Source organism: Piliocolobus tephrosceles, chromosome 3 (assembly GCF_002776525.5).
Source record: "Piliocolobus tephrosceles isolate RC106 chromosome 3, ASM277652v3, whole genome shotgun sequence".
Lineage (NCBI taxonomy): Eukaryota > Metazoa > Chordata > Mammalia > Primates > Cercopithecidae > Piliocolobus > Piliocolobus tephrosceles.
In genome coordinates this window covers 82,919,173-82,944,648 of record NC_045436.1, presented here as the reverse complement: position 1 = coordinate 82,944,648, position 25,476 = coordinate 82,919,173, and the positions used below count along the sequence as shown (strand labels likewise).

Below are 25,476 nucleotides of genomic sequence, written 5' to 3'. Positions count from 1 at the left end.
TTCAGTGTACTCTGTTCAATAAATTCCAAGAGTCAGTCAATACTTTGTTATAAAATAGGCTTTGTATTAACTGTAGGCTAACAAGGGTTCTGAGCACATTTAAGTAGGCTCAGCTAAGCTCTATGTTCAGTGAATTAGGTATATTAAATACATTTTTCAACTGACAGTATTTTCCATTTCTAATGGGCTTTTGGGATATAACTCCATTGAAGGTTGAGGAATATATATATATATATATTTAGAGAGAGAGAGAGAGAGAGAGAGAGGATGTTTATTAGAGGAATTGGCTTACACAATTGGGGAGGCTAAGAAGTCCCACCATAGGCTGTCTGCAAGCCGGAGAGCCAGGGAAACTAGGAGTGTGGCTCAGTCCAAGTCCGAAGGCCTGAGAATCTGGTTGGAGTTCAGGTATCCAAGGGTAGGAGAAGATGGATGTCCCAGTTCTGGAAGAGAGAGAATTCACCTTTTCTCTGCCTTTTTATCCGGGCCCTCAGCCAATTGGATAGTGCCTGCCCACATTGGGTGAAGATCCTTACCCAGTTCACTGATTCCAATGCCGATCTCTTCCAGAATCACTCACGGATGTCCCAGAAATAATGCTTACCAGCTCTCTGGGGATCCGTAAATCCAGTCAAGTTGACACCTAAAATTAACTATCACAAACATTGTCTTGAGAGCCTGGCAGAATTATATTCAGGAAACTTACTATGAAACTGCCATTCACTCAGCAAATATTTAATGAGCATCTACTCTCTGCCAATTACTGTTTTAGGCACTGAAAGGCACTACCAATGTGGAACTCATATTGTAGATAAGAAAACAAGCAACTAATTGATTTGTTTTTCTAAGACCACCAGAGTGGGCACAAAAGAACCAGCGAGTAGGCAAGGCTAAAAGCAAAACTGCAAATTTATTCTTTGGTCATCTAGCTTCAGGGACAGGAGCTGGGGGGCGGGTGGAGTTTCTAATACAGTCCCGACAAGAGTGGGGGCTGAGAAAGCCCACCCCCGGAGCATCTGCTGGGAGCGACTTTTCTAGGAGTGGAAGGGCAATAGGCGGGGCACAGGCATGTCGGGGGAGGGGGGGGGGGCTCCGCAGGTGCCACCAGGTAAATCTTGGTCTCCTCGGATTGACATCACCTGGTGCATGCCTGATTAATCTGCACCTTCCCGGGCGTCAGCTGCATTCTCGCACACACGGGAAGAGTTGGTGGTGAAGAAGAACCCGGAAGTGCACCATCCTGCCTCCGTTTGTCCAAACACTAATATTCTTTTAATATGACCTAATCACAATGTAAAGGAGTAAAACATATAGTCCCCACCCTTGAAGAAATTTAGTCTGCTGACAGTACAAATGGGTAAGCAAGTATGTGCAATATCATGTGACTTAGGCTGTTATCATCAAGTAAGCATTATTGCTGAATATTACAGAGGGAGGCTGAAGAAAGCTACATCAACAAGCATTCGCTGGGGGCGGTGGCTCAGGCCTGTAATCCCAGCACTTTGGGAGGCCAAGACGGGCGGATCACGAGGTCAGGAGATCGAGACCATCCTGGCTAACACGGTGAAACCCCCTCTCTACTAAAAATACAAAAATTAGCCGGGCATGGTACAAGGGAGGCTGAGGCAGGAGAACGGCGTGAACGCGGGAGGCGGAGCTTGCAGTGAGTGGAGATGGCGCCACTGCACTCCAGCCTGGGCGACAGAGCCAGACTCCGTCTCAAAAAAAAAAAAAGCATTGGAGTTGGCTTTGATTAGAGAACTCTCATACTCATGAATAGTCTGTTCCAAAAGCCTCAAAAGTCAAAGGGCATTATTAGTAAAGCAAGAGCAAAGCTAGATGTGATTACAGATTGTTAGAGCCAGCGTTAGAAGTTGCTGAAACAAGGAACAAGGAGGGACAATTTTACCAAAGACCTTGTATGGACACATGCAGAAAGTCCAGTTTGTTAAAGAACTAAAAAGGGCAACTTTTACCATCCATTATAATTAAATTTCTCCAAAAATGTATTCATCATAATAATCACTAACATATATTAAGTACCTGTGTGGCAAACATTGTGCTGATGGATTCATAGGCTTAGTCGTTCCTCCTCACCACACCCCTGAGGTACGTGCTATTTTACCTTCATTTTACAGATGAGAAACATGAGAGGTTCAGAGATTTAAGTGATTTACTCACTGAGCTAGTGAGAAAAAGATATGGGACTTGCTCTAGTCTTTCTGACGCCACAGTCTTTGTTCTTATCCACTGTGACTGTTAGAAATCACTTAGCTCCATGTAACAAAAAACCTGAAAAACACTAGTCTAAAGTTTATTGTCCTCACATAAGAAGTCCAGAGGAGTTGTTACCTTGAGGCTGTCATGGAGGACACAGGCTCCTTGTCTTGCTGGGCCGTGTCGTTAATGTGTGCCTCTGTCCTCAGACGAACTCACTAAAAGGCTGCTCTGTCCCACACATCCTATCTTCATTCCAGGCAAAAAGAAAGGGAGGAGCAAAAGCTAAAAGCCTTTCAGAAGGGCTTACTTTTCTATTTAAGAAGGAAGCCCCCCTCAGAAATTCCCACCTGCATTTCATTGGCCAGATCTATGCTGCTTGGCCACCCTTAGCGACAAACAAGGCTATGAAGTCGAGACTTTTGTTTTCCAACTTTGACAAGTGGAAAAGGGGGAAAGTGAGTTGGAGGGGTGCTGAGGAAACCAATTTATACAGTACATACAAGTAGCCTACACAATCACTTTGCTCAGTGGCACTACAGATAAAGCACATGTTACTCTCCTAACCTAGAGGGCTCATGAGATCTAGTCCTTTCTTTTTGGCCTTATATCTCTGTTCTCTTCAGCCAAACTGGGGTTTTTTGCTGTTAACTCAACATGTTCCCTTTTAAGCCTTCACCCTGTCATCCAAGTTTCACGTTCTCCCCGACCCCATTCCCAGTGTAGTAAGGCTCCTGGCATTCTGCCACTAAATGTGTATTAGTGTTAGAATAGTCTGAGCATGAAAAAAATAAAAATCACAACTGTATCTTAAACACAAAGGAATTTTTTTTATTTCTCTCCCTTAAAGCAGTCCAGGCCAAGTGCCAAGAAGGCTCCAGGATTTTCAGTGACCTGGGGTCCCTCTATTTTGTTGCTCTGCTATCTTCCACACGCAGTTTCCAGCTTAGCCAATCTTGTCTGCCCTGGCACCGCACATAGTAGGCATAAACAAAACAGAGAAGTGGAGAGACGGAAGTGAGGGAAATGATTTCCACATCCTAAGTAAGCTATAAGGTGCTTTTCCACTTTTCACCTTCTACTTGGAATTTACAGTTCTACCTAAACTCCACTAGATGGCAGCACACACATTTATAAAGTGCACGGATGGCGCCACTAAACGCTGAAAGCAGGGAAACTACAAATCCCAGCATGCTTTATTAAGCACTTGACTTTCTTCTTTACAAAGGTCCCAAGCTTGTTGCTCCCACCGGGTTCTGGAGAACGCCATCACCTCGCTGCTTAAAGTAAGATTTCCTAATACTTTTGAAATGAAACTTTAGAAAGGAAAGAGGGGAGGTTTAATTTTTAGATGTTGTTTTGTTCTGCATGTTGCCTATTTCAAAATTAATCTGAGCAGCTGGATCAGTGTAAAGATGGGTTTTTAATGAGCCTGAAACTCTGTCGTATGTATGTTTTATAAAGTAGCCCAAGAAAAAAGGATTCTTACGGTATCCTAAGTGAACATTTTTCTTCCTGGCTCTTGAAAACAATGACTTCCTGAATATGCTGTTTATGTATCTGCTAATCAAAAATCAACATTTTAATTCCAACTTTTGGACTAAGGAAGCCAACGTGTATGGTTTTCACATTGGATTTATTGAGAGATGCCTTGATTTACCATTTCAGGCCATGTTTGCACTCGTTTTCTTAAATAAATCTGTTTTAGTTTGAGATTACAGTTTATTAAATGTTAAGGCTTTGACCCCAAAATCTGGTCCCAGAAAGACAGGAAGGCCAGCTAAGAGGAGGTTTTCAGAGTGCGTAGAAAGGCTGCTCTGTGCTTCAGCAATGGTTCTGGAAATGCTTCTTCCGGTGTCAAAGATTCCTAGCAAAACCTTTGACTGGAGGTTTTACAGGGCCATACACCCAATATCACTAATGACAGTGTTGTAAAATAGTTTTTTGTACACCATGCTTAGGATTCAAGGAGGGTAAAGATAAAGTATATCTTTCTGAAGTATATCATTCCATGTTGAAAGCAAAAGTTTCTCTTTTGTGTAAGAAGAAAAAAAGCAAAAATTCATTGCATCAAAGTAGGTCAGGCACTGTTAAAGCCCAGCTTCCCCATCGCCTAAAAAAATGTGGACAAACTCAGAGGAAGTCAGTGAGTTGTAAGCTGATCCCTGGAGCCAGTTCTTACATAATTGTGTTAGTCTGCTCTTCCAAGAAGCAGACTCCAAGATAAAATTAAATATGCGTGGATTTTATTAGGGGAAATGCTGGTGTGAGGGAGAATGAATAGAGAACTAGGTAAGGCTGTGAGAGCCATCAGACCTCGATGCAAGTCCACCTGCGAGGGAGGAAGAGCAGGAAGCCAGGTTGAGTGGAAGCATCCCAGACAGCTGTGCAGTCTAAGAGAACTTCAGCAAGGTAGTAAGGAGCTTCTCCAGCCAGTCATCCATTGGGGAGGAGCTCTATGTCTCCCAGAAATGGGTCTGCCTTAGTAAGCCTGCATGCTCAGCCACTGCCCTGTAACGGGCCCAAGAAAGTGGCCTAAGCACAAGCGCAGAGATGCCGCAGCAGCTGCGCCTCATTGTCCATTACTTCCTGGGGTCAGCAGTCTGCAAGGCACAGGCTTATGGTGCCACAGTGAGGATTTAGAGAGGCCCTCAGGGCTTTGAGTACCATGAGACAATTCCATGAGATCTTCCCTTGGACCTGCAACAAGAAGGCCTAGGTTTGAATTTATAGCTGTAAAACACTGGGCAAATCTCCTTTCTTTGAAATTAGCCCCATTGGTGATCAGGCCCTGCCTATCTCTTATCTCTGAAACACTTCTGCAATCCACATCTCTCTCCATCCCTGCTATTTTCTCCAGCCTGCTATTTCACCAGCGACCCCCTAGATAACCCTAGAAGCCTCCTAATGGCACACCATGCTCCTGCCCAGGTATGTTCTCCACAGCAGTCCTTCCAAAATACGAATCTGATTGCGTCACACCCTTTCCATAAATCCTTCAGTGGCTGTTGCCTATAGGAGTAGGCAAGGAGTAACCTGCCCTTCACCATGTGCACATTGGACCAAGTGTGGAGGTTTGAAATGGAAGAGCATATTGGGTATTAAAAAAGAAAAGAAAAGAAAAAAAGTTTGGCTAAAGAGAGAACTGTGATAAGTTCAAAGAGAATGGACTAGATAATAGAAGCCCTCCAGGCAAGGCTATCAACCTGTACAAAATCAGGCAGATAATGGAGCAGAGTGTTTGTGTAGGCTAGTTGTGCATGTATTGTAAGTTGGTTCATCAACACCATCCAACTCACTTTGCCCTGTTCCTCACTTTATCGAAGCTGAAAACAAAAGTCCCAACTTCCCAACCTCTTTGCAGCCAGGAGTGGCCAAGTAGCATAGATCTGGCAAATGAACTGCAGGTGGGAATTTCTAAGGCGGTTTCCTTCTTAAGTAGCAAGGTGAGCCCTCTCTGAAAGCCTTTTGACTTTTGTTCCTCCCTTTCTTTTTGCCTGAAATGTGGATATGATGCCTTGGCCAAAGCAGCCACTTTGTGAGTTCATATGAGGTCAGAGGCACACATTAATGACAGAACCCGGCAAGACTTTGAGCTTGTGTCCTTGAAGACAGCCTCTTTTGATGGTCATTTGACTCTTCTCCACTCCCAGCCTCACCACTAGCTCTTTCTGTCACCTTGTGATCTACAATCCAAGCACTAGCGAAATATCTCATGCACATAAGCCCCTGTGTCAGTGTTTCTCAATCTTTTAGAAATTACTGATTATGCCTGTTAATGTGTTACTACTGCAAGCTTAAACTTTATACGAGGATCAGCAGCATTGTGGGCTGGACTGTTCCCATAGCAAAAGAGTCAGGAAATCTTAGTTCTGGCTTTCCCATTGACTGGCTCTGTGACATTGGGCAGGTTTCAGCAGTTTCCCCTTCTGTAAAATGGGAGTATTGGATGTGATTTGATTTTTCCATCCTTTTTGTTCGATGAATATCTGAGACCAACTATGAAATCTTTTCAAGAGACAAGAAAAAACCGTAAGCAATTGATAGTGCAAACCTCAACAAGTTTATGGAAGAGAAATCAAAAAGCAGCCCTGAGTAGTAAGGACACAAATAATGCCAGAGTAATGTGTGCAGGGGTCATGGAGAGAATGATGGTGGTAGTGAATAATGTCAGCACCAGAGGCTGTCCTCTCCAGGTACTGAAGGGTGAGGTAGGTTAAAGTGCAATGTCTGGGCTGGGTGCGGTGGCTCACGCCTGGAATCCCAGCACTCTGGAAGGCCGAGGTGGGTGGATCGCCTGGGGTCAGGAGTTTGACACCAGTCTGACCAACATAGTGAAACCCCGTCTTTATCAAAAATACAGAAATTGGCTGGGCGTTGTGGCAGGCATCCGTAATCCCAGCTACTCAGGAGGCTGAGGCAGGAGAATTGCTTGAACCTGAGAGGCAGAGGTTGCAGTGAGCCGAGATCCCGCCATTACACTCCAGCCTGGGTGACAAGAGCGAAACTCCATCTCAAAACAAAAAGGCCAATGTCTGTCACCAGTCATCACTTCAGTGCGTTATGCTAAATGTGTTTGATATACAAAGCTATGTATGTAGAGGAAACATTCTGGGAGAATTCAGATGATGAGACTACTTGCACAGAGGTGCTATCTTCAAGTTCCTGAAGGAACTCACTAAATTATTCTTAAAAGAACACACTGAACTATTCATTCTAGATGTTACTGCCTGCTCAAGACCATGTTCTACAGTATAACCCATTAAACACACATGTCTTTAGATTAAACTACAGGTTCCATTATGGGTCGACTTGATGGGAAAGTCATCATCCTGACAGCTGCTGCTCAGGGGATTGGCCGAGCAGCTGCCTTAGTAAGTTATAAGTTACTATCTTTGTTGTTTGCCTGCTAACTCTTGACATACTGAATTATGTGGACTGATGCTATGGTTGTTTACTTCTGCTCTGCTTTTTGTTTTACTTTTGTGAAATAAACAAATAAATAAATAGTTCCCTACTCCTGACCCCAGGCAGATAAAGGAATGAATACCTCATGTTTAGTACATGACATCACTGATAACCATTGACTCTGAGAAATTTGTCTACTTCAGTTTCTCTGCATCATAATAAATTTGCTACAGACAGCCAACAGGGTTACACAGCTTTCTGAAATTGTGTCAGTTTAGATATGTGACTCCAGAGTTATAAGACAGGTTACCTTTGTCTCCTGATTTATATCAATTTCTGTTACATTATGTACCCCTCTTGAGCTAATATTGTACCTTAAGTATAATGGCAGGGTATCGTTTGACATTTATAAAACCACTATCATACTCTTGGTAGGAAAAGTGTTGAAACAACCAATTCTTATCTTATTATCTGGAGTTTAGTAACTCAAACTCAGAAATGATATAGTCTCATTATAGAAGATCAGTAGTTTGAGAGTATTAAAAACAGTTGTCATTTTTTAAAAAACGTTGTTTTGTTTCATACTACTTAAAGGAACTAAGTCAGATGACAGGTACAATGTATGTCACATTGTTCTAATTAATGATAAAAATAATAACAATGGAGAAGGGATAAGACTAGATAGTTTGAAATTCTAGCTATCTTATGGGGAAAAGAACAATGAAAATAAGATAAGGGAGAAAAAGACCACATGATGTTCCATTCACTAGCATAGTTTATTCAAGTAAACAAAGGATGTATTTGTACTTTGTGTCTACTAGGCTTTTGCAAGAGAAGGTGCCAAAGTCATAGCCACAGACATTAATGAGTCCAAGCTTCAGGAACTGGAAAAGTACCCGGGTAAGCAACTCAGCAGCTTGAACTTGGGATTCATTGTCTGCAAGGTATTATAAAGCATGGCACTCACATGTTGAAAGAAAATTCCTTAGCTACTGAGCTCCACTGCCCTGCTTTTTAGATTTGCACACTCTGATATGAAATCTATATTTTGTGAACCTACAGACAAAAATCTGTGTACTTACATGCATAAAAAAAATTTGAGGACGAATAATTTAAAAATCCTTTATTTAGCCAACACATTGAGGGATTCAGTTCCTAATTACAAACTTACATGTGAAAATTGTGAAAATTTACTAGTTGTTAGGTGAACTTTTGATGAAGCTTTTCACTTCTGTGCCCTCCTCCTCTAGGACAGCCCTGTCCAATAGTAACATGACGTGAGCCGCATGTGTAATTTTAAATTTTCTAGTATCCACATTAAAAAAGTAAAAAGAAACAAGTGAAAGTTAATTTAATATTATATTTTATTTTATCCAATATATCTAAAATATAATCTCAACATGCACTCAAGTTAAAAAATTAATGGAACATTTTAATTTTTTCTTACTAAATTTTTTATTTAAATTATTAGAAGTTTCTTACAAACTTCAATCATTAGTTTTCTTTGCAGCTTTTCTCTTAATTTTCTCTTCTTTGAGGTATAATTGAGAAATAAAAATTGCATATATTCAAGATGTTCAACATGTTTTCATATATGTTGTAAAATACCTTGTGAAATGATTATTACAGTCAATCTAATTAACATAGCCATTACCTCATTTAGTTACCTCTGTGTGTGTGTGTGCTGAGAATACGTAGGATCTACCCTCTTAGCAAATTTTGAGTATACAGTACATTCTTAATCACTATAGTCACTGTACTGTACATTAAGTCTTATAACTGCAAGAGTGTACCCTTTGACCAACATCTCAATATTTTCATACTAAATCTTTAAAATTCATGTGTATTTTATACTTGCAGCACAGTTCATTTCAGACTGGCTGCATTTCAAGTGTTCAGTAGCCACATGTGGCTGGTAGCTACCGTACTGGAGAAAGCTCAGCCCTAAAATCACACATCATCATGAGAAATCCTAAGAGATTCCCCAGATTATTAGGTATGCACCACCACTTCTTCACCCCACTAAACCAAACTCCAACATCAAGGGATTTTAATTACAGTTTACTTATCCAAAGACATCAGAACAGAGAACCTATTTGAAAGTTAACCCTTCCAGCAAAATACAACAGGTTACATAATCAAACAGCAATTAGTTCCCTGAATTAGTTAATTGAATTGGAATATGTTGAATTATAATCCCAACAAGTCAAAGTAAAGCCGCTGCACTGGGAAAGCACAGAGATAAGGAAGTGTTTCTGAAACAAAATTTCAATCTTCCCTTTCTTTATTAATCTTTTCTTTCTATATTCCCCCAAAATAAAATAAACCATATACATATTATTTATAATATATGTTATAAATTATAAAATATAATACAAATTATAAATAATTATATATACATATTATACATATATTACATATTATACGTATACATATTAACACATCGTATATATTATAAATTATATTACTATATATTATAATATATTATGCACATTATAAATAATATGTGTATATATTTATAATGATGACTGCTGCTTTTGTTAGACATTCTTTGGAGTTTCTCAGTAACTAGTAGAGTGTGTATCTCTCAGGCTCCAGCCATGCCAGATTTCTCATGTCTAGCCTTCAAGTGTGTCATCCCTTCTTCTGACTCCCTCATTTCTTCTCCTTGCAGTTTAGTCCAGAAATACATGTATTTGACTGGATACCTTTGAATAACAGAGTCATTTCTAATAAATAATGGAAATGATATAAAGGGGAAGCTCACAAATAGAAACAGTCTCTTATTCCAGAACCCTTGCTCTTCCCTACCCCTCACTCAGACAAAATTCTGCATTACTGTATAGGTACCAGCAACCTAGTCTCTGGCAGGGGAAGGATAGGCTCAAACGAGCCCACTTTCAGTTATTACTGCTGGCTTACTGAGAAATATCTAATGTACACCAGTCATACTTTACTATAAAGCCTTTACTCAGAAAGGACCATTATTATTCAACTTGGAAAATGGACAGAGAGGAAGGAAGAGGGATGGATGGGTTATTGGAGGAGTCCAGATGGGACTTTATGTTCACTAATGAGACTCTGAAGATTCTTAAGACCCTAGTAAGAAGGTCAGCAATCTATGAAGCCTAGCTGGATAGATATTGCAATCTTCACACTTCACACTTCAAAAGAGCTAAACCTTCGAGGCTAAATACTTTTAGGAATAGTGCCTCTTGTTTTATTTTTCAGGCATTCAAACTCGTGTCCTTGATGTCACAAAGAAGAAACAAATTGATCAGTTTGCCAATGAAGTTGAGAGACTTGATGTTCTCTTTAATGTTGCTGGGTAATGTCTAACTTTTTAATTTCACTTTCCTTACAGAAAGTTTTCTATGACTTTCATTCAAAGAATTTTGACAATATGGCAAAATCATTCATATATAGTCTTCCTCATATAAGGGTGTATTCATATAAGAATACACCCAGAAACATGAAAAGATAGTTAGCAAAGTTAGTTTTTAAGCATCTATTAAATTTTCAGCCATGTAGGGGATGTAGAAATATATCATGTTGTTCCTGCTGTCATGAAACTGACATTCTGATTGAACTGGCAGAACTTTGGTACATGGAAGTCACAGCCAACAATATTTTATAATTAATTACGTAATTTGGGTCTGGAGGACCAAATCAGCAAGGGTTCCAATGTTGAGGAAGCTTCCGTCAGAAAATGTAACTTGAAAAACAGTGAAGGATACTTTAAGGGTTTGTTTTGTTCTGCCTTAACATCTCTCTTACAACAAGCTAACATCTCTCAATATGTTAGAACACTAGCAATATCACGTTGCTGTTCTGAGATGTTGAGACACTTGTTTTCCTTGCAATTTTGATTTCCCTTGAGAATTCTAAATCTGTGCCACCTGAGGGCACTGTTGCTCTTGAAATAGGAATCAAATAGGCAAATAGGGCAGGTGGTTTTTTTTCTCTCTCTCTGTCTTTTTTTTGGCGGGGGGGGGAGGTTGTTTTGTTTTGTTTTTGAGACAGGGTTTGTCTGGATTTCCCAGGCTGGAGGGCAGTGGAATGATCATAGCTCACTGCACCCTAGAACTCCTGGGCTCAAGTGGTCCTCCTGCCTCAGCCTTCAAAGTAGCTGAGGCTGCAGGTGTGTGCTACCATGCCCAGCCCTGTTCTCCTTTATTTGTTGTTGGCTTTTAATGGCATTGATGTTTCCAGCACAATTAGCATAAAGCTTCTTATGTTCAGTGACCATACTTTTGTTTGGAAAACAAGAAGGATCTTGTTTTCAGATGACATTTCTAGCTTAAGTTGTCAGGATTCTTACTAATGTGATATACTAAGTGATATATTCAGTCTTGATCAGGGAAAGAGACAGTGGTCTAAGTCACTAAGTGACAACAGAAATAATCAGCAAATGGAATAGAAAAAATTTTAATGGCAGTTATTCCTCCATTGTTTAATCACTCTTCTAGTTTTGTCCATCATGGAACAGTCCTGGATTGTGGGGAGAAAGACTGGGACTTCTCGATGAATCTCAATGTGCGCAGCATGTACCTGATGATCAAGGCATTCCTTCCTAAAGTAAGACCACCACCACCACCACCAGGATAAGCACCACATTAGGTCTCCGTACTGGGCACACAGAGGGGATTCCCACATGTGCTGAAGAGTGATAATAACTAACATAATGATTAACATGCATTGAACATTGATATCAAGGCATTTCACATAAATTAATCTATTTAACCTTCCAGCTTATCCACTCAAGGAATATTTATTAAGCACTTTCCACACACCAGGCTCCATTCTAGGCACAGAAGACACACAAGTGAACTAAACAACGTGCCTTCGATAAGGCAGGTTCCATTATTGGGGGTGAGATGGGACAATTAGTAATCAAATAGACACAGAATATGTGGCGTGGTTTTAAGTATAATGAAGAGAAAGAAGCTAGGATATCAATGAGGCCTCTCTGGACTCCACTGCGAAGGTGAAACTGTCATAGCAGTCCAAAAGAAGTGAGAGAGCTGATCATTCAGGTAGCTTGAGAGAGGATTCCAGGAGAGGTAACAGCAGGGAGGCACACAAGACTGGAATAATCCTATGAGGTAGGTACTATTATCTCATCCATTGTTCAGAAGATGAAACTGAGAGTTTAGGCAACTTGCTCAAGGTCACCCAACTAGCACATGGTTAGAACCAAGATTTGAAGCCTGGATGTTGAGCCCCTTCGTGAATTTCAGTTTAGGCTCACACTCTCAAGATGGATGTACTCCATTGCTTTTCTCTACCCTGAAACTTCTCCCTTTGCTCTTGTTTTGATCTGAACCACAGTGGTACTGGGCAGGTGAGAGAAAGTGTGTGCTCAAGAGAACGTTCCTCCTGGGCCTGCTTCCCTTGAATTCTCAAGCCTTCAAACAATGCATCAATGTTTTAAATTTTATTTTATAAACTGGCATTAAGCGCCTCTTGGCATAAATCACTATATAAGGTGCTCTAGGAGAGTATAAATATGAGCAACATACGTCCCTGACTTCAAATGAACTTATAAACCAGTGGTAGCAGACAGCACAGGCTGAGACAATGAAAGGGGTAGACTGGGTACACAGCCAGCTCAACTCAAGGTTATAAATTGAACCTAGTGAAATGCAGAAGAACCACTTTTCCCTTCTGTCCCAGCTGGATTCGATGTCCTGTCCATGTCAGGGCAGGAGAAGAGCTTTGTTAATGGCACAGCAGGGCTGATATTCTACTCTGAATATTCAACCTAATGTCAAGAAGGTTCCAGATGAACATTAACAGGAAAATTGGAGACTGACTTAGTAATGAAGGAACTTTGAAAAATCTACTTGTTTAGTGCCTAGAAGGGATTTTGGGGTGGGTCCACAGAATGTTGAACTAGCAAATTTTTATAACAAATTGTTTTTTTTTAAATGTAAGTTGCTTTTCTAGCCTCTTTGGAGTTTATGAGAATCTATATTATTTGGAACACGAACATATTTTTGAAGACAGATCCTTTGCATAGGTTACAGGGGTAGACCAGAGTCTATGGTATAGGAGGAAAGCTTAGGTCATTGTGGTTAAGACTATTGCACATGCATGAGACTCATTTGCAAAACCAGGCTCTAAACTGCTTTACAAATTTTAGTAAAGGAAGTAGGTGTGGAGTACAGTGGAGCTGAAATGTAAACTTGTGTTAATTTTTAAAATATACAAACATGAACTTGCAAACTAGTGAGTTTGCTTGTGATTTACAACATCTTAACAATGATCCATATGAGCCAAAAACACAGATTTGTTTAAAAAAAAAAAAAAAATCCCAAGAGATGTTAATGGCAGGGATGTGGTATTAGAAGGTTCTAGTGCCACTTGTTTAAAGTGACCCTGACAAAATCGAATCCTGGTCTTGGACTCTGTCATCAGAAGTCCTTAGGTGCAGTCTGCGCCCTGTCCCTAATTGGCCATGTGCCATAGAGATGGCACTTGTACCCTCCCAAGTACATATTTCTTTTAGCTAAAAAATAAGGATGATAGATTACACAATCACTCCCAGCCATAATTATCTAGGATCCTCTGTATCATTAACTATGATGCACATATCCCAGGTTAGAACTTTCCAGGGGAAGCCGGGGTTTGGAGTCTAGGCAGATCTGGAAAGTCAGCTGGTCAGAACATAGGAACACTCATAGGAAACTTTTGTTCATGGATAGATACACAGGAAAGCATTCCAAGACTGGAAGATCAGTCAAAAAGCAGAGAACAAGTTGAAAATACTTTAAGAAGAGGTTAGTGCAGAATCCAAGCTCCACCAGAAGAGAAGATTCATTAGGGCAAAGATTTGGGGATATCTTTGTTATTTGGGTTAGTTTGTTTGCTTGCTTCCTGCCTCCTCCTCCCCCACTATATCTTAGAAGAGTTTTTAGCATATAGAGGTGCTCAGCAAACATTTGTCAAATAAATAAATGAATCAAGGTTGTTAGTCCAGCAGGAACCACTGGAGACCCAAGTGGCCAGGTTTCACTAGGGTTAGGGGCTGAGCTCTGGCCAATGGAGACGGAAGGGCTGGGTCAGAATAAGACTAACTAGATACAGCTCCATGGACTCTTAAGCGGGTATTTCTACCTCCTACCTTAGCTACTGAGAGATCAATCCTAGATAGCAGTACTATGTACCAGGCACTTCACTTTATAGTCATGCCTGCCAGAGAGGGTTATTGCATGGGGAGCCAGGGAGAGCCTGACACTATGACAACAGCTCCTGACCTGGACTGGGAAGGCAGCATTGGAACAGGCACCGACTATGGGCTCTAGAAGCAGAGAGGGACCTCGGTTGAATTTGGTTGAATGGAGAGCGCAAGTGTTAGGGGACAGCAGTAACATCTCTTAGATGGCTTTATTCTAAGGTTTTGCCTGAGATAATATTGCATTTCTAGAGAGGACTAGAGATTGACTTACTTAATGACCCATCTTTATGTATTAAATTGGAGTATATGTATTCTATATGTATTTTTAATGGGGAATGCTATTTGCTAAATTGGATAAGAAAGAAGAATTTTAAGGCTTATTTTTCAACATCATTGCGCTTGACCAACATTTTTGACACTTTTTATGAGAACCCCATTTCATTATGGTCCTCTTTATTATGTAAAACACACAATTGAGTTAAACATTATTATTTCCCCTGCTGTCTTCTTTAACTTGGTTGGGTTACAATCAGCCTCTCCTTGAATCCACTTAGTCCATTCAGCAAAGTGCCTTGGGTTACTTTAGATTCTGTTTTTAGGGGTAATTAGAAGCTAAATCTCAGAACAAAGTCAGAAGAATATCCTAAGGAATCAATCATCTTGGCCACACCAATCCTGGATCCATTCAATCATTCACTTTCCCCTTTCCTACACCTCTTTTTCTAAAAGCTGCTCAAGAAACTCATCCCAACAGAAGTCAATTTTTTTCTCTGGCCCTTTACGCTGCCTATTGAGACTTCTATGTGCATGTTATAATTAGTAAAGTTTGAAAACATTTTTAAATTTGTAACAGTTTTCTTTGTTATATATTTATTCAGGTAAAGGACAGGGCCCAGCAATCTGTGTTTTAAACTAGCACCTCAGGAGATTCCGATTCATCCACATTTATTGACTGCCTACTGTGTACACTGTCTAGGAGGACAAAACAGCCAAAGACCCTCATCTTAATAAATTCACACTTCAGTGGGGGAATTCTGAAGAAGGTGTTCTTAGGAAACATTGCCCTAAATTGGTGAGGCCCGCCCTCCCTGCAGCAACCATCTACCAGGTCCCGTCCATCCTGCCTCAGCCCTCTCCTCCTCAGCTACCCATAGACATTTCTGCAGCTCCACCTTTATCACTCTTTCCTGAACCCTGCATCACCTTCCACTAGTCTCTGGGCACCAGACTAATCCTTGTAATCCCCAAGTCTGAACATGCCACTCCTCCTCTGCTTTAAACCCTTCAATGTCACTGCATTGCCTTCAGGGTAAGACCCAGGTTCTAAATTCAGCCCTTGTTGACCTCTGCAGCATCATTACTTCTATACCCTGCATTCCAGCCAGACCCAGCCCCTCCTCCCAGTTCCCGATGGAACCTTTATACCTGTGTACCCACTCCTCAAAACATCCTTTTCTTCTATTTTTCTGACTAATACTCTAGTGTTCAAAATTCAGCCTGTATCCGTCCCCCTCAGGAGGTCCCCTCTGAGTGTTGCCCAGCCTGAACTGCTCCCTTTCTGCCCTCACCCTGCTGTTAGATCTCTGTGGAGGTCTCTGCTGTCGCTGGATGTGGATTATGTCAACCACTAACCAGACTGGTTGCCTCCTGTAGGCAGTAATCTCCTGGACCTAGCATAATACCTGGCCTCAGTAGGTATTAAAAAAATATGTGTTGAATGGAGTAAGTTTCCCAACATCAGTAACACATAATAACAACATTTATTTGCATTTCATTTAAGTCAGCATTCATTCGTAGTCTTGCTGACATTCTTGTACCATGGGAAGGTGGTAATCTCCCTGAGAAATGCCAGTAAGTGCGGTCACATTGCTATCATTTCCCAGCAATAGCTGATGAGGTGTTTTGGGTTCACTGTCAAGACTGCTTAATACTGTTTAATGTGACTACCTAATACAGTAATTAAATTCATTCTGCAAACCCTAAGAAAATGCAAATCTTTTTAAAAGGTAGTATTTTAGCACATGAAGTGGATTTTTGTTTTGTTTTGTTTTGTTTTGGCAGATGCTTGCTCAGAAATCTGGCAATATTATCAACATGTCTTCTGTGGCTTCCAGCATCAAAGGTGGGTCTGTCTCCCTCTGAGGACTGCGATGCTCATACACACACATCATTAAAAGCTCTGCGTTTGGGAACAGGCATAGCAGAGATCATAATTTCAAGTACTGAAATAATTTCAAAAGTGCTTTTTTCAAAATTGGTATTAAGTTCCTTAATCACAGATCTTTTGCTCTAGATGTGAGCCAGTGGTAAAGTTAAATTAAAATATGGGTTTTTTTTTTTTTTTTTGCCTCCCTTTTATTCTTTCTAAGGGATATGGAAATGAACATCAAACTGGGAGAAAGAAACATTTAACATTTAATTAATTTAAAATAGTGTATTAAGCACCAGTATGTGCTCTGCCCCTAAAAGAATTCACAGTCCAAAACTAGGAGCAAGGCAGCAAACATCATCTTCTCCAGTGTGATGATATATAACAGAGGTTTGTACAAAGCTTTGTCAAAATACAGGGAAATAACTGCCTGTGAGTTTGTGGAATGCTTCACAAAGACAGTTGATCTGAGCCGTCAGCGAGAAGTCAAGTTGAAGGACAAGGGCAGCAGTGTAAAATGTGGGTTATGTCACAATCTGGCATAGTTGGATCTGTGAGTTTAAAATGAAATAGTTACTGCTGAGATAACATTTCTTCTCTTTGCAAGGATACACATATTCAACATACAGAAGAGAGGAATGTAAAGAAGTGCCTAGGCGTCCTGTTTTACTGTTTTGTTTTGCTATTAATCTTTATTTTCTTTGGGAATCTGCCTAAGAGTTACGGCAACTGATGGTGAGAAACTAAGACTACCGATGTTAAATAAGTTCAGAATTTCAATTAAGTCTCAATTAAGTTGTGCCTATACTGATATTATTTCCCTAGATCCAGAAACTGACTATTAAAGGAAAAAAATCTGATATCAATCTTTTTAAGAGGGGAGAAATGTGGGAGAAAGCATGAAAATGGCTACTGGGAAAACTTATTTGTGCTACCTTTCTAAAGGAAAATACAGTTTTTTATTCCTTCAATTGTTGAACCTTTCCTCCACCCGCAGGAGTTGTGAACAGATGTGTGTACAGCACAACCAAGGCAGCCGTGATTGGCCTCACAAAATCTGTGGCTGCAGATTTCATCCAGCAGGGCATCAGGTGCAACTGTGTGTGCCCAGGTGAGTAAGGCACTGCAGGGCTGTGAACTTGGCCTTCTGACACTGTGTTTGCCACCGTGAAAGATATCTATAAAAGCTTATTTGCCACATGTTATATTGTATTCTGGGAAAAAGTTCAGAAAAAGGGGGTGAGGGCTGGGCTTATTAAGATAACAGTACAGTTGTAAGTTGAGACGGAGATCCTAAGCCACTGCGAACGAGCCACAGATGCAAAAGGCTTAAATGTGTTGGACAATTCAGAAGCAAGTGGCTAAGAGACATAGTTGGCCAGGCTTGCTGTTGGGAAGCAGACCAGGGTTGACCTTTTCAGGGGAAAGATGTCAAGGGAAAGATGAAAATAGACCACACTCACAGGACAGCAGGGAAAAAGTAAGGGGAGTCTTCCAAAACACAAGGATCCACTAAAATCATTTCAACCACTGAGGTAGCCTATAAATAAAAAGGAGGCATTAATCTTCCTTTATGCTATAAAAAGGGGGCCAGCAAACCATGGCCTATGGGCCACATCTGGGTCACCACCTGTTTTGTAAGCAAAGTTTTACTGAAACACTTCCACATCCAATTTGCTTATGTTATTGCCTATGGCTGTTTTCAGGCTACGAAGGCCGAGTTTAGTATAACAATTGCAACAGATAAAATGACTCTCAAAGTTATAAATATTTTTTATCTGCCTCTTTACCAAGAAAGGTGTGACAATCCCTCACACAAAGGAAAGAAGAAAAGCAGAACTTTCATTTTCTTAATAACCATGGGTGTGTCTCATTTTCACAATAACCATAGATGTGTTTATTAAATTGATATGTACTTTTACCCGGTTCTACCAATCTAAAAGGAACATAAGGTATCTAATAAGGATTATAATATTCTTTAAAAAGAAATTATTGCATATCCAGGATCAAGGTTTCCCTCAGTAGTGCACAATTGATATGGGGGATGGTGTGTGAAAGGGAAACATTTCAATATGACCTGGGGACCTTTCAAACCTGAAGGGCGTGCCAGAATTTAGGGAAGGAGTTCATGGAGAGAATTGTGGTGTTTAGAAAGTCCCACAGGAGATTCTGATTGAATCTTCAGTTGAAACCCACTGACTTAAAGAGGGAAAACTAAACATCTCCCATGCTACAGAATTTCAGCGATTGAGATGTTCTGTTTTATTTTTCTTGGAACAGAAATGTAAACATAGGTAATGCTAAGAAAAAGAAGAATACATGAGAGATCATTTCACTGGGTTTTGATGTACATCCTGGTGATACTTGAGTCTAGCTATTCTTGTGCCATTTACCCAGTGGAATAAATGGTAAAATGATTTGGAAAATGTGGTTGTTTCAGCGACTTGACTTATCAGAAGATTGGAAAATATGTTATCAAACTCTTTGGAACAAGGAACTAGCTGTGACTCAGTGAACCGATCACAGAAGAAAACTTGAGGAGGGTTGAGTATGTCTGAGATGCTGCTGATGGTTGTATAGTCACAAATCTCCAGCCAGACTTGTGTAGACCCTGGCATAGTATGTCTGTGCCATGGACACAGCTGAACCCAGTGACACTGGAATCCTCTAAAGGCATGGGCTGGCTCTACAGTTCTTATTTAATAGCCATTAGTACCAGTCATATGTAAGACATGCTGTTCATTTACCTCAGAGGGAGAAAGCTGTTAAAGCTGTAAGGATTCTGAAGAGACTGTTAGTGAAAGCTTGAGGTGCACACTGTTGGTAAAACTGTGGACTTCAAGGAGGCTATTGAGGTAAGTGAGGAAAATATTATTGAAAATTAGATAAAAGAGGATCTTTGTCATACAGTTTCAGAAAGTACATCAACACTGTTGCCTGTAGTGTGAAGGCAGAAGATGTTACTAATGAACTGGGTGATCTAGCTAAGGTGATTTCTACCCAGAGTCTTGAAAGTGCTGGCCACTTATAGTAAAATGTGACAAGAGACAGATAACCAACCTACAGAGGGGGTTCCAAAACGGAGTCAGGCTTTCTGATTTTGAAGATTTCCTGCTTCATCAGAAAAAATAGCAAATGATGCTAAAATTAAGAAATGTTTTCTGAACAAAGATCAAATCTATGGTACTCTCAAGAACATGATCTAAGGGTGAAGTATGACTGTAAAACCATTTGTTACCGCCTCGGAAAGATCACATTATTTGCCAGAATACTCTTTAGTCTGAGAAAAGGGCCCTCTACAGAGAATGTACAGTTTATGTCAGTTAACAAAAAAGTCTGGGTAACTTGCTCTAGGAGACCATAAACTAAGTGGAATTTTAAAATATTAGTGTTGTTCTTATTTTTCTTTTTTAAAGTAAAATAACTTTAAATTATATTAAATTATATTTTTGATTAAAAACTTGAAACTGTGGTTAAAAGTTGGAATTTGAAACAATGAAAATAGGCAAGGTGCTAAGAAAAATTTAGTGCCACCTGAATTGGTAAGGACTGTGGTAGCCATGGGATTGTCCCCAAAGATCCCACAATGAACTTGACAGCAAAGAATGGTTTTGAGATCATTGAGGCAAACTGGCTCCTTAAGCTGGCAAAGTGCTTGTACGGTTTTATCTACATCTCAGGCTTATTGTGAGGATTAGCTGATATAATGTATATAAAAGTATTTAAAATCCATAAAGCATCATATAAATGCAATGTGACTAAAATATATGTCCTTGAGAATGCTGGGTGATTCATCCAGTGTCCCTACATAGTCTCACAAAGAATCATAGTCTGTATTTTTAAAATCATAGAAATGTTATTGAAGAAGTTATAAGCCTATTAAATAAGAGGCCTCAGGCAGGCAGATGTAAAGTTGTCATTTTAAGTCAAGGAGAAGAATCTCACTGATTGTTGTATCATATGGAAAGGAAGTTTAGTTGTTGATTTCTTTTTCAGTTTAAGTGAGTAACCAAGCTGAATATCCCCCTTTGATTTAGGAACGGTTGATACCCCATCTCTACAAGAAAGAATACAAGCCAGAGGAAATCCTGAAGAGGTATATCTAGCATTTAAAATGTATTTAAACCTTTGGTTAATAAATACCCTCTTCCATCCCTATAGCAGACAAATTCATAGAGACAGAAAGTGAAATGGTAGTTGCCAGGGGCTTGGAAGGAGGGAAATGAGTAGTTAACGCTTAATGAGTAGAGAGGTTCCATTTTGTCAGATGAAAAGAGCTCTGCTGGGGAAGCTCAGGTTGGGGGATCGCTTGAGCCCAGGAGTTTGAGGTACAACAGTGAGGTATGATCACAACACTGCACTCCAGCCTGGGCAACAGAGCAAGACTCTGTCTCTAAGAAAAAATAATAATAATAAAAATAAGAGTTCTGGAGATGGACACTGGTGATGGTGGCACAACAGTGTAAGTGTACATAACACTATTGAACTACTATACACTTAAAATGGTTAAGATAGTGAATTTTATATTCTGTATACTTTACCACAACTTTTGAAGATGAAAAAAATAATGCCTTCGTCCTTTAATATTATCTTTCTGATCTGTCACAATATCTGTGGGTTTTAATATAACACAAACAATTAACTTTGGCGAAAGAATCACCATAACCCTAGCTGATTATTCATCAAGGCAGCAAGCCAGTGGATTCTCTTGCCTTTAACTCCTTGAAGAAGATGCAGGTGAGCAAATACAGCTGCTCCCATCACTGATGTCTGGTATGGTCTCTGGTCACAGGCACGGAATGATTTCCTGAAGAGACAAAAGACGGGAAGATTTGCAACTGCAGAAGAAATAGCCATGCTCTGCGTGTATTTGGCTTCTGATGAAGTAAGCGCTATTCTTCCCAAGGAGTTCACTGTCCTCAATCACATTTGACCACAATTTGCTCATCAAAATAATATCATTTTAGAGAGTTTATGGCATATATATGCTAAGATGCTACATTTATAAGATAGGGATAAGTTCTCATTTAATTTGTTCAAAGAAAGACCACTTTGATCTGAGCCACTAACTCTTCCTTATTCAGCTTTACATAAAATCTTGTAGCAAACAAAAAGGAGGACTAAAAAAGTTAAAGTGCTCAATTTTCTGAGAGACAGTTCCTTTCAAAAATTATAACTGGGGAAACCCTGATTAAATTCAAGTCAAACAAATGAACCTCTAGGATTTTAAGAGCTTTAAGTGAAATGGGGAGAAGAATAAGTAGATTTGTGTTCAGTGGACACAGAATTGGCATGTGGCGTTTTAGTTTTACTTGTGACTTATTTGGGAGAATTCCACTGGCTCTTTTTTCTCTATTAATTCTTACTTATGGCCGGGCATGGTGGCTCACGCCTATAATCCCAGCACTTTGGGAGGTCGAGGCAGGCGGATCACCTGAGTTCAGGAGTTTGAGACCAGCCTGGCCAATATGGTGAAACTCCGTCTCTACTGAAAACAGAAAATAGCCGGGTGTGATGGCAGACGCCAGCTACTCGGGAGGCTAAGGCAGGAGAATCGCTTGAACCAGGGAGGCGGAGACTGCAGTGAGCCGAGATTGCGCCACTGCACTCCAGCCTGGGCAACAGAGAGAGACTTTATCTCAAAATAAATACATATTTTTAAAAATTCTTACTTGTTTGTCATTGTGTATGGAAATTCCTAATTTAATCTCTTCCACTTTGCATCTGTTTAACAGTTTTTTCCTTAATGGCTATTGTATACTTTTAAATGGCTTAAGATGAAAGCAAAAATGATGTTTATAAGGTATAAAACACAAGAACCTCCTCCTCCGTTTTATGTCTCTGAATACTACGTGAACAAGGAACTGTAATGTGTGAGAAGAGGAAGGAAAGGGGACTAGGTGGAAGTGAGGAGGGAACAACTGATAACTCCTCTTCTCAGTAACTTGGTGCACACCAGATAGTTTGTGAATGTGACAAATACAGGGATTGAAATGTTTCCATAACAGTGCAGTTTCTTCTCAGAACTTCTCCCAACTATTAACAACAATGGTTAATAGCTGGGGAGATTAATAAACAAATGTTTAAAGGAGAAGCACATGAGCCTTTGTGATTTCTCTGAATCCATATCTTCAGAAGAGCTCATTTGATTTGGGTACTGCTGATAAGCTAAATTACCCTTAGTTAGCCAGAGCTTAGGTTACAAAATATTTGGAAGTGTTCTGGCTTGAAATGTGCTACAAAATACCTTTGGCTTTTTAGAGGTTTCCAGAGGAGTTCATATGCGTAACAGAGCTTGCCTTTTAAGAGAACTTGGGGGAGTTGGAGGTATTTCTTTGGTAAAGTGACTAATAACTCCCGAGTTCACCTACTGTATATGATCAGCTTTTATATATTGAACTCTTAAAATTTATTCATTATGATGTCCTTACATCCTCTTCCATTGTTTCAGGCTTTAGATGAATTTAGACTGTTTGAGTTTTTATTATCCATTTTAAGTTAGAAGATTTTTAAACTTCTACCAAAAAGATCACTTCAGCCTTATCTAGAAAATGAAAAATTTATGGAAATAAATCAGTAATTATTTTTTAAATCCCTCAGTTTTATAAAGATTTGGATATCTGAAACTAAAATAGAATATTTTTATAGCTTAATAGATTATAGTTATTATTCATGTAAATTTTAAAAACACATTTAGTGTGCTTCAGATCCTAGAATTATCCACTTATATTGATCAACTAAATACATGTTGTCTTTTTTTTTTAAAACTGGTCATTAATATGACCATTTTATGACTGATACACTTATGTTCAAAAGTTTATTAGTGGCATAAAACTTAGCTAGTTTTGAATAGTTCTGAGTTTCAAAATGAAAATGTGCTTTTAGTCTATATCCTAATTTGGGGAATGGCTATACATCACCGTTCCTTAATTCGGGGATTCTGAGACCAAATACCTAACAGTGACAGGCGCTTAGACACCAGCCAAAGGCCATTTAGTTCCAGATCACAGGACACTCAGCAGTTCTCAACCAACCAAACGTTAATTTGGATTTCCCTGAATTAAGTGTTTAAGTGAGGTTTCCTGTTAGGACAAGAGTAAATTGTTTAGTTATCCTAGTCATAGGAAAATCTGAAAATACAGTCTGTATCAAACCTGGTTAATTGTTCTGTCTCCTTGTGTTTATCACTGCAGTCTGCTTATGTAACTGGTAACCCTGTCATCATTGATGGAGGCTGGAGCTTGTGATTTTAGGATCTCCGTGGTGGGAAGGAAGGCAGCCCCTTCCTATCCACAGTGAACCTGGTTATGAAGAAAACTCACCAATCATCTCTTTCCTGTTAATCACATGTTAATGAAAATCAGCCCTTTTTAATGATGTCACTGTTTGCAAGAGTCTGATTCTTTCGGTATATTAATCTCTTTGTAATCTCTTCTGAAATAATTGTAAAGAAATAAAAATATTGAACTCATAGCAAGAGAATAGTTTTAAAAATAAATCTCGATTTGTAAGTATCTGTCTTAGTCACTTTGGGCTGCTATAACAAATTACCATAGACTGAGTGTCATACACAATAAACATTTGTTTTTCAGTCCAGAGGCTAGGAAGTGCAAGATCAAGGTGCCAGCACATATGGTATCTGGTTAGGGTCCACTTCCTGGTTTACTGATGGTCATCTTTTTTTTTTTTCTTTTTTTTGAGACAGAGTCTCGCTGTCTCCCAGACTGGAGTGCAGTGGCGCGATCTTGGTTCACTGCAAGCTCCGCCTACCGGGTTCACGCCATTTTCCTGCCTCAGCATAGGAGTGGCTGGGGCTATAGGCGCCTGCCACCACGCCCGGCTAATTTTTCTGTATTTTCAGTAGAGACAGGGTTTCACCGTGTTAGCCAGGATGGTCTCAATCTCCTGACCTCATGATCCTCCCGCCTCCCCACCTCCCAAAGTGCTGAGATTACAGGCGTGATCCACCGTGCCAGGCCAGGTCATCTTCTTGCTATAGCCTCACATAGCAAGAGCAGAGAAAAAAAGCAAGCTCTTGTCTTTTTATAAGGATACCAATCCTGTTCATGAGGGTGCTACCCTTGTGACGTGATTACCTCCCAAAGGCCCTACCTCTTAATGTATCATATCGGGGGTTAGGATTTCAACACTTGACTCTGGGGTGATACAAATAGCCCATTGCAGCATATATAATTAAAATGTAAATATGAAGAAAAAAGGAAGCTTATGGGTTTTTTGGGGGGGGTGTTAAGGAAGACGATAGTAATTTCAGGACTAGGCATGGTAGCTCATGCCTATAATTCCTGCAATTTGGGAGGCCAGGGCAGGAGGATCACTTGCTGCCAGGAGTTCAAGACCAGCCTGGTTAACATAGGGAGGCTAAGACAGGAGGATTGCTTGAGCCCAAGAATTTGAGGCTGCAGTGAACTGTAATCATGCCACTGCACTCCAGGGTGACAGAGCAAGACCCTGTACCTGAATAATAATAATAATAATTTCCACTTTGTTTTTCAATATTCAAATATTTTTACATAATTCTGCATTGTTCTGTATGTAGATCCTAATTTTAAAATTTTACACCATCATAAATGAACAAAGGTAGGAAGGAGTTTGGCTTCAATAACTTACAGTGAAAGGAGTAAAAGAGTTCAGCCTCAAAACTATATTGTTGATCTGTTATGAAAAATAATCCAGTGTTTATATTTAACAGATGCCATCCCTTATTAATTAAATACTTTTTTTTAGTCTAAACAATCTTTATTAAAATAAGCAATGATAACTTGACATGGGCCTAAGAAATATATAGTTAGCTAACTGACAATACTTTCAGTTACAGGGATTTCTTTTTTAAATTAAGTACAGATTTCTTCACCAAACTCCAAGATAACAGACAAGAAGACATAAAATTTGGGCATAGTCTCTGGATAAATAAATGTAAATTTAAATATAAATCATATAACAGGAAACAAATGAAATTAAAGAAAATAAATTTTTCAAGAAAAGTAAATTTATGGATGATAAT

The 25,476-nt window shown here is 39.7% G+C and overlaps 1 protein-coding gene across 2 annotated transcripts; it reads left to right on the top strand.

Annotated features, from left to right (window-relative positions):
• The first annotated feature begins 3,381 nt into the window (after positions 1-3,381).
• Positions 3,382-23,966, top strand: BDH2 (3-hydroxybutyrate dehydrogenase 2). 2 transcript variants are annotated; one of them, XM_023220121.2, is made up of 10 exons: positions 3,382-3,503; positions 7,000-7,091; positions 7,947-8,025; positions 10,357-10,453; positions 11,595-11,703; positions 16,367-16,427; positions 17,452-17,565; positions 20,492-20,550; positions 21,247-21,339; positions 23,648-23,966. In XM_023220121.2, exons 2-10 carry the CDS (start codon positions 7,020-7,022, stop codon positions 23,699-23,701), a joined length of 738 nt encoding a protein of 245 aa, XP_023075889.1. In that variant the 5' UTR covers positions 3,382-3,503; positions 7,000-7,019; the 3' UTR covers positions 23,702-23,966. The 2 variants fall into 2 exon arrangements, with proteins under 2 accessions (XP_023075889.1, XP_023075890.1); XM_023220122.2 differs by lacking the exon at positions 7,000-7,091 and having other exon boundaries at positions 3,430-3,503.
• The last annotated feature ends 1,510 nt before the right edge of the window (positions 23,967-25,476 follow it).